This window comes from Saccostrea cucullata, unplaced genomic scaffold (assembly GCF_032062105.1).
Source record: "Saccostrea cucullata isolate Sc308-1 unplaced genomic scaffold, CSIRO_AGI_Scuc_v1 ctg11168, whole genome shotgun sequence".
Lineage (NCBI taxonomy): Eukaryota > Metazoa > Mollusca > Bivalvia > Ostreida > Ostreidae > Saccostrea > Saccostrea cuccullata.
The window spans coordinates 67,314-82,629 of NW_026937934.1; the positions used below are offsets into that span (position 1 = coordinate 67,314).

The 15,316-nt window shown below is 30.2% G+C and overlaps 1 protein-coding gene across 1 annotated transcript; it reads left to right on the plus strand.

The window, feature by feature from the left end:
- Positions 1 to 4,245: 4,245 nt before the first annotated feature.
- On the plus strand, positions 4,246 to 14,809 carry LOC134249094 (uncharacterized; the record flags this gene model as incomplete). The annotated part of the gene is made up of 13 exons (XM_062731449.1): positions 4,246 to 4,268; positions 4,379 to 4,479; positions 7,111 to 7,140; positions 7,304 to 7,348; positions 8,220 to 8,243; positions 8,798 to 8,827; positions 9,655 to 9,678; positions 9,851 to 9,871; positions 11,390 to 11,413; positions 11,592 to 11,624; positions 13,256 to 13,285; positions 13,455 to 13,499; positions 14,780 to 14,809. Coding segments are annotated over exons 2-13 (373 nt in total), but the record flags the coding sequence as incomplete, so codon positions are not given.
- Positions 14,810 to 15,316: the final 507 nt, after the last annotated feature.

Sequence of the window (15,316 nt, forward strand, 5' to 3'; positions counted from 1 at the left end):
CCAAAGATGCAAAGAGGATTTTGTTCCGTAAGTCCATGCTGCGCATTAGAAATTCACTGCTTGTCTCTTTGGTTAATTGAACTGAGCTAGCAAGTTCTGTATAAAGTTCAGTGGAGTTCTTTTCAGCATAGTGGGCTCTGAGTATTCTTCGAAGGGTTGGAAGGGACAAATCCTGTCGGCCGTCCAAGTAGCTTCTCAAACTGGAGGAGGGAATCACTGCACGTATGACCCCATCAATCACATCATCCTCAGTGTGTCCCTTCTTTAGTCCTGCTTCAATCTGACGTATCAAGCTGATATAGGAAATTCCGGATTTACTATCAATCTGTCCAGATATCTTAAAGTCTTTATGAACTTTCACATTGTTGACACTGGGGATAACTGTTTTGTCACTTACTTTCTCTGTCTTCACAGTGGTAGACTGTTTATCGCTTAAGGTAAGTCACTCCTCAAGTTTGTTATATCAAGGATTTTTTGAGAAGTATATTTTGGATAAGTACTCATAAAGTGTAACTCAAAATCGCAAAGAAAATAGGGGGTCAGTGTGCATCCTACTGATCTACGGTACATTTAAGTTGACCTTTTTGCACTTAAGTTTCATCTTTTTGGTTAATTAATTTAACCCTTATTATATTTGATTAGATGTAAGCATGGCAATAAATATAATCTTATTTTACGTAAAATAGTTTGAATAATATTTATCATTAAATAAATCTTGCAAATTAATGCACGTAAATTATTGTTTGACCTTTTTGCACTAAAAAATAACATATTTGGGGTATTAAAAAACTTAATAGGCAATAAAAAATTTTCTTATATCAAACTTTTTACGACTTGAGTGCTGATCAATCACAAGTATCGAGTAGTTTAAAATAATGAAAGAGAAAGGTGGGGTCAGTGATGTTAAATTTGAAATATTTGTCAAAATATGTGATTTTCAGGCTAAAAATGGTGTAAATTTGACCTTGACTTCTTTCATATATTTTCATTTTTTGGGAAAGTTTGTTGAAGGAAGGTGTAAAACTTAGTCTAAAAATATAAATTAAGACCTATATTAAATATTTTTAGCAATATCAAAACGGAAAATATTCTCCAAGTAAAAGTATGTGAAGTTAAACTTCCATTACATTAAATTTTATAAATGTACAGATTTGCAGAATTTTCTGCTAAATATCCTTCCACCAAAAGAAATAGTCCCTCATAAATCTTGCTTCTTTGTTGATTTTTGAGCAGTTTTTTCATTGAATGATTAAAAAATTAACATTGTTGAATATAAATATGTTATAAAAATTGAATTTTGATAAGTAGTTTTGAAGTAAAAGCTTCTGCGTGAACTTTTCTAAAAAGCTGAGGAGTGACTTACCTTAAGCACTGCTTGAATGCCAATAGGGTAGTCCTAGCCAGTTCTCCTTCCATCTCCGCAAGGAAAAGCTTGTCCGCGTCCATGACCAGTTTAACTCTGTCAGACGATTTTGGCTGCTGTCCATATAACTCAAGTATTTCCTTCAGTCTCCACAGGAGCTGTCATGATCCTGGATCTCGTCCATACCATGTCCTCTGTGAGTGCCATTTCCTCTGTAATCCCGGACGAGCCCCCAAAATGTTATCCCTAAAAATGAACAGAGGAGAGCTGTAGTCGACAACTTTTATTACAGCAGGCACACATATTATTTGAAGTGTTCCCGATTTACCATTCCGGTAAACAGTTATCTAAGAGTTAAAGAGTTATCTCCCGTAAACCATAAAAAAATAATAGGGGTACCTGCAAATAACCTTACTACAAATAGAATTTAATCGTCACACACTTGACCGCGTCTGGGTCAAAATGTATGAGTTTGTAATGTTTTCATAAAAAAAATCTATTAATTCAATGAAAAAAAGATTATTTTACAAATAATTTGAAATTTGATATTCCATGACGTCACAAATAGATTCATACTTTGAACAGGTCGGAGAGAATACTCGAAATCGGGTATTATCCGTGAAATCGCGTATAATACTCGATATTAGGGTATCGTTGAATCCGCGAAATCGGGTATTCCGTGCAACTTTCTATAAAAACTGAAGAATAAAGCAATGGCGCATTATGCCAGTAACTGTTACTTGCACATCAGTATCTTGTGGATTTATTTTTATTAAACCTAATTCATAAGGTTCTCAAATAACTTTAAAATCACACGACAAACACTGCTGGGGTAACAAAGAGGACACAGTGGCGTTATCATTTTTCAATATAATTTCTAAAAACAAATAACTACACTTCGTTTGTCTTTATTTCCCATTAAAGTATTCCATATACTTAATTTTCTAATTTGTGCATTATTCACAAAACGTGAAATTTTAAAGAAATTAAACGACTAACGCCGTGTTATGTATTTTTACTGAAAAATGTATGGCGTCCCTTTCTCGTGAAATATAAATTACTCCTAACAGTTAGAGAGTACAGTAAAGCGAGTCATAATTGTCATTATAGAATACCAACGTTATTATAAAGAAGAAAATAAAATAAGATGAAATAAATACGCACGGGAAAACAGTTTGAAAATAGCTAATTGAAGCGGAGTATCTTTTTTATGTCAATTTAGCATGAAATGTTTAATTCAAAGACACCGTAAATTTTTGGTTGCATTTTAATCGATAAAAAATATACTATTTTACCTTTATTTTATGCATTTTGTGAAAATTGAAAGCGAGAAGTCATATGAACAGGATTTTCGTGTTTTTTTTTTAAGGGGGGGTATAAATAAAAGTCAAATGTGTACATCTTTTCATGAAGTTAAAATACATTGAATTTCTCAATATAGATCGAGGTACAGTCATATTGATATATGAATTACATAGTCAAGTTTTCACATTTCTTATAGTTTTTACGTTTATGAACATGTTAATGAACAATCTGAAATAATGGAGTCTTCAATTGCCTTGGAAAATCTTGTCTTACTTTTTGGGAATATAATTCCTCATCGGACATTAAAATTTCATAAAAATCGTAGCCATTTCCTTTCTTTATCATACGCGTCGGAACGGGGGGGGGGGGGGGGCTAGGGGGGCTTAGCCCCCCCCCACTTTTTTCCCAATATATACTTAGTATATACATTTAACCTTGTTACATTGGTAAAGCCCCCCCCCCCCCCCCCACTTTCCACAGACACCTCGCAGTATAGGCTAAAAATGGGTAAAGTTTTGGTGGTTGGAGAAAAATTAAGGTACTAAAGTTTGAACCTAACCCCCCCCCCCCTCTTCCTTACGATTAAAAATATATGACCGAGTTTAACCGACCGTTACATTCAAAGAGAGGTCTTTTAGACACATGTATAACACAGTCGAGGTTGTTTTGTCAGAGGTGGTCAAGAAGCCTTTAGTCCCCCCCCCCTCCCTTTTGAAGTCGCCAGGAAATGGTAAAATATTGATGACTTAGCGAAATTAAACGATCAACAGTTATGTTCTCTCATAAATTGAAACTATCACTGTCTCTGCTAAAATTTTGAAGACATATTCTGCAAATATGTTTGAATGTTAAAAAAAAAAAGAAAAGATTTTCAAAAAAAGAGAAAGAGGGTTCTTTTAGCCGAAATTTTAGACATTTTTATCATTACATTATTTATACATTCAAAAATAAATTTGATTTTATGCACAAGATGAATGTGAAAGTAATTAATTACTCATAATTAGATAGAATAGACAATCTCTTGTTTATACATGGCATCATATCTGGTGTGTGAAATGTGTTTCCGTATAATTTGATTTATTTACAAATTGTTCATGTTTGTCGTGTTGATGTGGAATTATTATAAATTCCCGAATTCTGATACTTTACAATTCTGTTGTGTTGGGAATGAACATTAGGAAGATGCATATACTTTCAACATAAGGTAAAATATAAAGCAAATCGAACGCCTTTTTGTGTGCAGATCATGGAATGTACTGAGCTCCACGGGTATTTGTTGTCCCGAGCGCATTAATCTTGAAATCCAAATTCTTACTTGGCTAGTGATATCTTTAGAAAACATGTGTATCTAGATGAAAGTTAACTCGGCAACATGCGCCATCCCATTCTTTAAGTTTTATTAGGTGTTTACACCTCCTATACCCGATTTCGCAGATTCAACGATACCCTAATATCGAGTATTATACGCGATTTCACGGATAATACCCGATTTCGAGTATTCTCTCCGACCTGTTGAAGGTAAAGGTATTCGGAATTTTACCGGACTAGACTTGGCAATTGCCTCAAAAGGCCTACTTCCGGAGATGATACCAAAACGAAAGTAATTCTTATTTATTCAGATACTTGGAAATTATCATGAATTTAATAATAATCCAAGATTGTAACGTGGTTATTATAATGCAGAATATATATATATTTTTTCTTTCCTAGACAAGAATAACATCATGCTCCTGACATTGTAAAAATTGATGGAACAGTTTTTATTACATTCTCAATGGAGGAGACATCGAGTTCATTTACTAGTGAGCGCGGTAAGGGTCTTCAGAATGTTTAAAAATCTTCTGCTTAAATATTTGTTATCATTTTTTTTTATATCTGTGATGTTTCTTATAATTTTACGTTTTTTAAAGAAATATTTAGAGGTGGAAAAGATTCAAAAGAGTCATAATTTAAAAGCCCCAACCCCATTTGATGGAATAAAGTTGTCATCCCTAAAAGACATTTATCTCGATCTATAACGACATTCGCTTGTTTAGACACAAAGTTCTGAAAGCATTTGTATATCATTAGCATTGTGCATATGAGAATATCTTACAAGTACTAAAATAAACTTTGAATAGGACCCAAGAATATTCTTTGTCTTTGCTTCTAACAAGATTTTTTTGAAAAACTCGGGAGAGTTGCTTGCGATTTATCGGCTCTAGAATAATAATACTATATATAATATGAAATAACTTATTTTCTTGTTTATGTAAAATCAAATTTTGTAAAAGAGGAAAAGGCTTTACAGATGACAGGTAAGAAACAAATCTGGATAAAGTCGAGACTATACACATACAAATATTTCCTGTATTTAGGCAAGTTTAATTTCGACACTGAGAAAATTTACTTTTAATTTAATTCCTGATAAAATTAAAATGAAATTTTACTCGAAAAGAAAATAAATAATGAAGCTAGAAAGTTTTCTGCTCTAAGTAGTTTAATAATGCATGTACAAATACTTTTTTTAAATACCGAGTATCTATTAAAAATCACTCAGATGTTTTACATGCAATCTTCATGTACGTAAATGACATTAGTTATTTAAATAATATATACATTTGAATCTATGGTTATACTCATTTGAAAACAGTACACTGACTAAAAAAGAAATAAAAAACAAGCAAATTTTTCTGATAAATTAAAATAAAGAGCCAAATTTAGGAAATATTTCTAATTAACGGTAAAAACCGATCCCAATTGAAAATAATGCAAAATTAAAAAAAAAATTATCAAAGTAAAGGCACCTGCCACTTATATAACAGTTTAATAAAATCAAGTAATTTTTCAATCAAATTACAACAAAAGAGCCAAATTAAACATTACAATTATAGTATTTTCTTCTTTATATAATTCCAATCGGGATCGTTTTCATTTGGGAAAATTAAAAAAAAAAGAGGTAAATTTGACTCCTTTTATTTCTTTCAATATACCTGTTCCCTCTGATTTTATTGATTGACTCAAAAGTTTGTACTTTGTATTCAACATAACATAAGAATAAAATTCTGTCCTTGTTATGTATTGGGTCCTATAAAGTAATGAAAATTGGATGTTAAATTCAAAAAGTTACGTGATTAACCCAAATTTGGACCATATAATTTTTTCTTAAGAAGTATAAATTGGCGTCTTATTCATTAATAAAAAAGAGTCTTTGCTATAAATGACATTCATCGAAATATCCAGCTTTTGAGTATATTAACATATAAAACAAAATAAAAATGTAGTATTTTTTTTTACCCTCATGTTGACCTTTTTGCACTAAAAATTAAGCATTCACCAAAAAGGGATTAGAGGAGAACTAAACATTTTTTGATGTTGTCATGTGTAAACACTTGCCTTAATAAGTCTACATGCAAAAAATAATTAAAATCCATGACATGCGATGTGCCACCCATTGCCTGGTTTTTCAGTGGACTGTCTTTTGATACTTAAATTCTTGTGTCAAAATTTCGAATGCTGACCGGCGTTTTTCATACTTTTTGTACTCAGTTATAGAGACAAATTGAAAAGTGGGGGATATTTATTTGGGTCTGTCCGTCTGTCCGTCCATCTGTCCGTCTTTCTGTCTGTCTGTAACGCTTTCGTTTCCACGCGATATTTCGAGAACCCCTTGAGCTTTTGCAATGAAATTTTGCATAGCAACTCCCTAAGGACTAAAGAAGAACCCGATAGATTTTGAGGACAAATAGTCAAAGGCCAAGGTAATAAATTCTCAAATTCTGTTTGTTATAAAACTTTCGTTTCCGCACGATATCTCGAGAACCCTTTGAGCTTTTGCAATGAAATTTTACAAAACAACTTCCTGTGGCCTAAGAAAGACCCCTATTGATCTTGATGTCAAAAGTTCAAAGTTTAAGGTCGTAAATTTATAATTTTGTCTGTGTGTAACACTATCCTTTCCGGGCGATAGTGTTATATTTTTCCGAAATATTTTTTTTTACTAAATGATAGTATTCAGCATGTGAAATGAAAAAAAAATATGAGGTCTGGCTTGTATAAACTCATACAATCATCATTACAGTGTGATAAATATTCCATATAAAAAGAATCTTCTATATACATAATAAAAAATAAGCAATCAAAAACTTTATATCCATATTGGCATTTTTTATTCGCTTCAGTATACATGTATACATTTAAAAATTCTACAAATTTAGGGGGATCCGCCCCCCCCCCCCCAACTGTGCATGGTTTACATTTTTCTCTCAGCAGGGGACACAAATTCTCTGATTTAGCTTCTTATCCTCAGTAATTTCGATAAATTCTTCACGAATGCTTTTGTTTATATTTCCAATAATCATGACAACAAAACAGAACAAGAAACGTCTCATTGAGAAAATTATACAAATATATTAGTTTAAATTAAAATTAATAAATATCTCTTTTGTTTTCTTATCGGACAGAAAGTTTACAGGAATCGGCGGAATATTCAGGTATGATAATTATTTTCCTCAGTAATTGAAATAAATTCTTCAACATTTTTTATATTAACTATGCAGACAATTGAATACATTAATTGATATTTGTGTTAATATTCTTAAAAAGTGCTTTAAATGAAATAATTTTGTTTCATTTATCTTTCATATTGTATAAAAGAAGAAAAGACAACACATTCATATGCCTTTTTACCGAAGTTTGATGGTAATGACTTGAGTTTTTTTCTTATTGTTTGCTAACAGAAAAAGTAGGGAAAATTAAACACTAATTGTTCAATAAGCAATTTCAATACATGGTGTTTACTCAGTGATTTTATCAAAAATTGATAGAATTTGTGCTTTATGACATAAAAACAAGATTTTCCAAATTGTACCGAAAACCTCCATATAAGTTGTGAAGTTGTCAAAGTTTTATTTAGACTATTTAGTAAATATATCATTTCCTGAACACAAAAATTCATTTATTATTGTCATGGTTTGAATTGAAATTGAAATTGAAAAATATATGGGTTTTTTTCTTATTGTATAGATAGTAAAAAGCAACCATGTACACGTTGAATTGTTTCCTCGTTAATTGAGATAATTTCTTCACGATTTTTTGTTATGATTTCTAATAATGACAACTTTTACAACAAAACCCAATATTCTTGAAATCCCATATCTCAAAATCTATCCTTTTTTAGATGAAAAAGTTAGATAGTAGAGACATCATCTAAATAATGTCACATCTGTTTTATTTTGATCTAAGATATTTAGGACAGGTAAAACGAACCTGGGAATTCAAAAGGTGGATTCAGGTCCGGGATTCATTAAAAGTCTTAGTAGATTCTTAATTTTACAAAACCAATTAAGTTACATATTTAATACTTAAGTTCTTTTATCAAAATTTCAAATGCTGACTGACGTTTTTTATACTTATTGTACACAGTAATTGAGATAAATTGTTCATAAAATGTTTGTTTATATTTCCAATATTCAGTACCACAAAAGCGAAAAAGAAGCAATTCTTTGAGAAAATTATACAAATACTTTAGTTTGAATGAAAATTAATAATAACTTTTTTCATTGTCGGATAGAAAGAAGAAGGCATCCGTTTAGAGGTATGATTATTTTTTTCCCTCAGTAATTGATACAAATTTTTCACGATTTTTTTCCCTTAAAATCATGACAACAAAACCGAACAAGAAGCATCTTTTTGAGAAAATTATACAAATATTTTAGTTTGAATTAAAATTGGTAAATATCTTTTCTGTTTTCCTATCTGATAGAAAATATATCGGCGGGACATCAAGGTAAAATAATTATTTCCTTCAGTAATTGTAATAAATTCTTCAGGATTTTTTTTTGGTTTTATTTCGAATTATCACGACAACAAAAAGAATCAGAAGAATCTCTTTGAGAAAATTATACAGATACTTTTAGTTGAATTAGAAGTAATAAATATCCGGGTTTTTTTATCGGATAGGAAGTAGAAGGCTTCCAGGCACAGAGAGGATAATAATAATTGAAATAAATTCTTCACGAAGTTTTTGTTTATAATTCAAATAATAATAAAAAAAACCTAAACATGAAGCATCTCTTTGAGAAAATTATACAAATATTTTAGTTTGAATTAAAATTTATAAATATCTCTTTTGTTTTTCTTATCATACAGGCAGTATAAAATTACCGCTGGTATTTACAGGTAGGATAACTACTTTCCTCAGTATTACTGTAATAAATTCTTCATGAATTTTTTGTTTATATTCCAAATAATCTTAAAAAGAAAAACGAACAAGAATCATCTCGTTGAGAATACAATGTTTTTCGTGGTTAAGATAAAAAGATGAAAATCCCACGAAGTTATTATCTTGATGAAAGTATTTAGCTTTGAAAGATGCACATTTTTGGAAAGAACTTATTAATATTATTGTGTTACATTTCTTGAAATACCACATCTTAACAACTATCCTATTTTAGATGAAAAAGTTAGATAATAGAGACATTATCTAAATAATGTTGTCTGTTTAATTTTGATCTAAGATAATTTTAAGGACAAGAAAAGCGAACGTGGGAATTCAAAAGGTTGGATCAGGGCCGGGATTCATAAAAAGTCTTAGTATATTCTTAATTTTATAACATCAATTAAGTTATATATTTTATACTTAAGTTTCCTAAGTATATCCTACATTTTATAGAAATACTCACTGTTAAATGGCCTCGAGTTTCGAATGAATTTGTAGGCTTCAACGTTTTTTGTGACCTCTCTCCTCGGATGAAAATTTATTAAATTGGACGTAAAACAACATACAATCTAACAATTATGATTTTCTTGTATCAAAATGTCAAATGCTGACCGGCGTCTTTCATACTTATTGTACTCAGTAATTGAGATATATTGTTCATAAATTTTTCGTTTATATTTCCAATATTCATTACCACAAACACGAACAAGAAGCATTCTTTGAGAAAATTATACAAATACTTTAGTTTGAATTAGAATCAATAATTATCTCTTTTTTTATCGTATAGGACGTAACCGTGACCCACGCACAGGTAGGATAATAATTTTCCTCAATAATTGAGATAAATTCTTCACGAATTTTTTTGCTAATATTTTCAATAATCATGACAATAAAAGCGAACAAGAAGCATCTCTTTTAAAAATTATACAAATAATATAGTTTTAATTAAAATTGATAAATATCTTGTTTTTCTAACCAAACAGGGTTAGTGCATCCATTTTCAGGTAGGATAATTATTTTGCTCACTTATTGTAATAAATACTTCATGAATATTTTGTGTATATTTCCAATAATCATGACACCAAAACGGAACAAGAAGTGTCTCTTTGAGAAAATTATACAATTTTTTTTATTAAGATAGATGCATATTTATGGAAGGAAGTACTAATATAAAAGTATTATATTTCTTGAAATCCAACATCTTAACGACTATCCTTTTTAGATGAAAAAGATAGATAATAGAGACATAATCTAAATAATGTTGTCTAATTGATTTTGATCTAAGATAATTTTAAGGACAGGAAAAGCGAACGTGTGAATTCAAAAGGCGGGTCAGGGCCAGGATTCATTAAAAGTCTTAGTATATTCTTAATTTTATAACATCAACTAAGTTGTATATTTTATACTTTAGTTCCCTAAGTACATGTATATCATAAATTTTATAATTTGTGCAAAATCTTATGCATGAAAAGAAGGACACTCTTGTTGTGGCCTTAAACTCTACATTTAGATATATCGACGACGTATTGTCAATTAACAATGGCAATATTCATTCCTACGTCGATACGAAATATCATTGAAAGCTTGAGATAAAAGATACCATTGAGTCTGACACATCTGTTTCATATTTTGATATATGACTTGAAAAAGACGTGAATAGTAATCTAACAACCAAGCTATATGATAGACGTGATGACTTTAACTTTTCTATCGTCATCTTCCCTTACTTATGCAGCAATATGCCTTCATCACCTGTATACGGAGTGTATATATCTCAATTGATTCGATACGTAAGAGCATGCTCTTTGTATGAACAATTTCCAAAACGAGGTAAATTATTGACAAGCAAGTATATCAGCCGTCTCGTGTAAACTCATTTCGTAAGTTCTATGGTCGATGTGGTTCTATGGTCGATACAATGACCTTGTCAGCAAATACAATTTATCAATATGTCACATGCTGGCTGACGTTTTTCATACTAATTGTAAATCCATTATTTAAACATTGAATTGACGACGGATTTTCCCGTTATTTCCCGCGGTAGTGACCGGTCAGCAGGGGATGCTCACTCCTCAATGGCACCTGATCCAACCGGTGATGTTTCGAAGGTCCTTGTTTGCTTTACTCATATTTTCGATTGTTTTATGGACTTTAATATTAAATACTGTTCGTTATCTCCATATCCATGGAAATACGCACTGTTCAATGGCCCCGAGTTCCGAATGAATTTGAAAGGATTCAACGTTTTGTTGTGACCTCTCTCCATGAGTGAAAAATCTTGTACAGGACGTACACAACATACAATCTAACAGTTATTATATTCTTGTATCAAAATGTCAATTGCTGACAGACGTTTTTCATATTTATTGTACTCAGTAATTGAGATAAATTGTTCATGAAATTTTGTTTATATTTCCAATAAACATTACAACAAAAACGAACAAAAAGCAATCTGTGAGAAAATTATACAAATACTTAAGTTTGAATTAAAATTAATAATTATTTTTTTTATTATCTGATAGAAAAAGGAGAGTACCCATGTTCAGGTATGATTAATTCTTTTCCTCAGTAATTAAGATAAATTCTTCGCGAATTTTTTGCTTATATTTTCAATAATTATGACAACATCACCGAACAAGAAGCATTCCTTTGAGAACATTACACAAATATTTTAGTTTTAATTAAAATTGATAAATATTTTTTTTTTGATTTTTTATCGGACAGGAGGTATACGTATAAATAAGGATGGACTTCCAGGTAAGATAATTATTTTTCTCAGGAATTGAAATACAGTATATTGTTCACGATTTTTTTTTGTTTATATTTGCAATAATCTTGACAACACAAATTAAAAAGCATCTCTTTGAGAACATTATACAACTTTTTTATGATTAAGATGAAAAGATGAAAATACCACAACGTTGTTATCATGGTGATGAAAGTGTTAAGTTGTTTTTGTAAGATGCATATGTTTGGAAATAAGTTACTAATATAATAGTGTTATAATTTTTGAAATCCCGCATTTTAAGATGAAAAAGTAAGATAGTAAAGTCATCATCTAAATAATGTCTGTTTGATTTTGATCAAAGATAATTTTAAAGACAGGTAAATCGAACGTGGGAATTCAAAAGGCGGGATCAGGGCCGGGATTCATTAAAAGTCTTCATCTATTCTTAAATTTATAACAGTAATTTAGTTACGCAGCTAGAATAAGGCTGTCCGAAAAAATGTCAAACTGTTCAGACTGTTGTTACTTCTCTGAACTACCTAGATATGACGTCATAATAGAACATGACGTCAAGTCATTGCATACTTGAGCTAACATGACGGGGAAAGTGTCATAATTTGTACATCGCATGTAGATTTATTTTGGGGCCTTGTTGTTTAATTCAATAGTTAGGATTGTTTTTAAGCTCTAACGTGCGAGAACCCATTATTGCCGAGATTTTCGTTTTTACATTTAAAAATCTGTCAAACGGTAGTATTTTGAAGTTTTGTCGCAAGATACATGAATTACACAATTTTTTCAAACCTCCAATCGTCTCGGAGAAAGAAAAAGTTGTTTAGAATTAATCAACTCACCGGTGATATTTCAAGTCTTTGAAAACACACCAAAAAGCAGTCGTACGACAGGACATGTCATAGAATTTTCGACTAGAATTCCATTTTCCTGACAGAATCGGTCATGTTTTGGTGAAAATCGAATGAATATTTTCCTGTATGCACTAATACTAAACAACATTTTTTCCTTTTTTGAGCTTTTGCAATGAAATTTTACAAAACAACTCCCTGTGGCCTAAGAAAGACCCCTATTGACCTTGATGTCAAAAGGACAGAGTTTAAGGTCGTAAATTTATAATTTTGTCTGTGTGTAACACTATCCTTTCCAGGCGATAGTGTTATATTTTTCCGAAATACTTTTTTTTACTAAATGATAGTATTCAGCATGTGAAATGAAAAATTTATGAGGTCTGGCTTATACAAACTCATAAAATCATCATTAGTGTGATAAATATTCCATATAAAAAAATCTTCTATACACATAATAGAAAATAAGCAATCAAAAACTTTATATCCATATTGGCAGTTTTTATTTGCTTCAGTTTACATGTATATACATTTAAAAATTCTACAAATTTAGGGGGATCCTACCCCCCCCCCCCCAACTGTACATGGTTTACTTTTTTCTCTCAGCGGGGGACACAAATTCTCTGATTTAGCTTCTTATCCTCAGTAATTTCGATAAATTCCTCACGAATGCTTTTGTTTATATTTCCAATAATCATGACAACAAAACAGAACAAGAAACGTCTCATTGAGAAAATTATACAAATATATTAGTTTAAATTAAAATTAATAAATATCTCTTTTGTTTTCTTATCGGACAGAAAGTTTACATGAATCCGCGGAATACTCAGGTATGATAATTATTTTCATCAGTAATCTAAATAAATTCTTCACCCTTTTTTTATATTGACTATGCATAAAGTTAAATATATTAATTTGAATTGATATTTGTGTTAATATTCTTAAAAAGTGCTTTAAATGGTATGATTTTGTTTCATTTTCTTTCATATTGTATAAAAGAAGAAAAGACAACACATTCATATGCCTTTTTACCGAAGTTTAATGGTAATGACTTGAGTTTTTTTCTTATTGTTTGCTAACAGAAAAAGTAGGGAAAATTAAACACTAATTGTTCAATAAGCAATTTCAATACATGGTGTTTACTCAGTGATTTTATCAAAAATTGATAGAATTTGTGCTTTATGACATACAAACAAGATTTTCCAAATTGTACCGAAAACCTCCATATAAGTTGTGAAGTTGTCAAAGTTTTATTTAGACTATTTAGTTAATATATCATTTCCTGAACACAAAAATTCATTTATTATTGTCATGGTTTGAATTGAAATTGAAAAATATGTTTTTTTTCTTATTGTATAGATAGTAAAAAGCACCCATGTACACGTTGAATTGTTTCCTCGTTAATTGAGATAATTTCTTCACGATTTTTTGTTATGATTTCTAATAATGACAACGTTTACAACAAAACCCAGTATTCTTGAAATCCCATATCTCAAAATCTATCCTTTTTTAGATGAAAAAGTTAGATAGTAGAGACATCATCTAAATAATGTCACATCTGTTTTATTTTGATCTAAGATATTTAGGACAGGTAAAACGAACCTGGGAATTCAAAAGGTGGATTCAGGTCCGGGATTCATAAAAAGTCTTAGTATATTCTTAATTTTACAAAACCAATTAAGTTACATATTTAGTACATAAGTTCTTGTATCAAAATTTCAAATGCGGACTGACGTTTTTTATACTTATTGTACACAGTAATTGAGATAAATTGTTCATAAAATGTTTGTTTATCTTTCAAATATGCATTACCACAAAAGCGAAAAAGAAGCAATTCTTTGAGAAAATTATACAAATACTTAAGTTTTCACTAAATGATAGTAGTCAGCATGTGAAATGAAAAAATTATGAGGTCTGGCTTATACAAACTCATACAATCATCATTAGTGTGATAAATATTCCATATAAAAAATCTTCTATACACATAATAGAAAATAAGCAATCAAAAACTTTATATCCATATTGGCATTTTTTATTCGCTTCAGTATACATGTATACATTTAAAAATTCTACAAATTTAGGGGATCCGCCCCCCCCCCCAACTGTGCATGGTTTACATTTTTCTCTCAGCAGGGGACACAAATTCTCTGATTTAGCTTCTTATCCTCAGTAATTTCGATAAATTCTTCACGAATGCTTTTGTTTATATTTCCAATAATCATGACAACAAAACAGAACAAGAAACGTCTCATTGAGAAAATTATACAAATATATTAGTTTAAATTAAAATTAATAAATATCTCTTTTGTTTTCTTATCGGACAGAAATTTTACAGGAATCGGCGGAATATTCAGGTATGATAATTATTTTCCTCAGTAATTGAAATAAATTCTTCAACATTTTTTATATTAACTATGCAGACAACTGAATACATTAATTGATATTTGTGTTAATATTCTTAAAAATTGCTTTAAATGAAATAATTTTGTTTCATTTATCTTTCATATTGTATAAAAGAAGAAAAGACAACACATTCATATGCCTTTTTACCGAAGTTTGATGGTAATGACTTGAGTTTTTTTTCTTATTGTTTGCTAACAGAAAAAGTAGGGAAAATTAAACACTAATTGTTCAATAAGCAATTTCAATACATGGTGTTTACTCAGTGATTTTATCAAAAATTGATAGAATTTGTGCTTTATGACATAAAAACAAGATTTTCCAAATTGTACCGAAAACCTCCATATAAGTTGTGAAGTTGTCAAAGTTTTATTTAGACTATTTAGTAAATATATCATTTCCTGAACACAAAAATTCATTTATTATTGTCATGGTTTGAATTGAAATTGAAATTGAAAAAT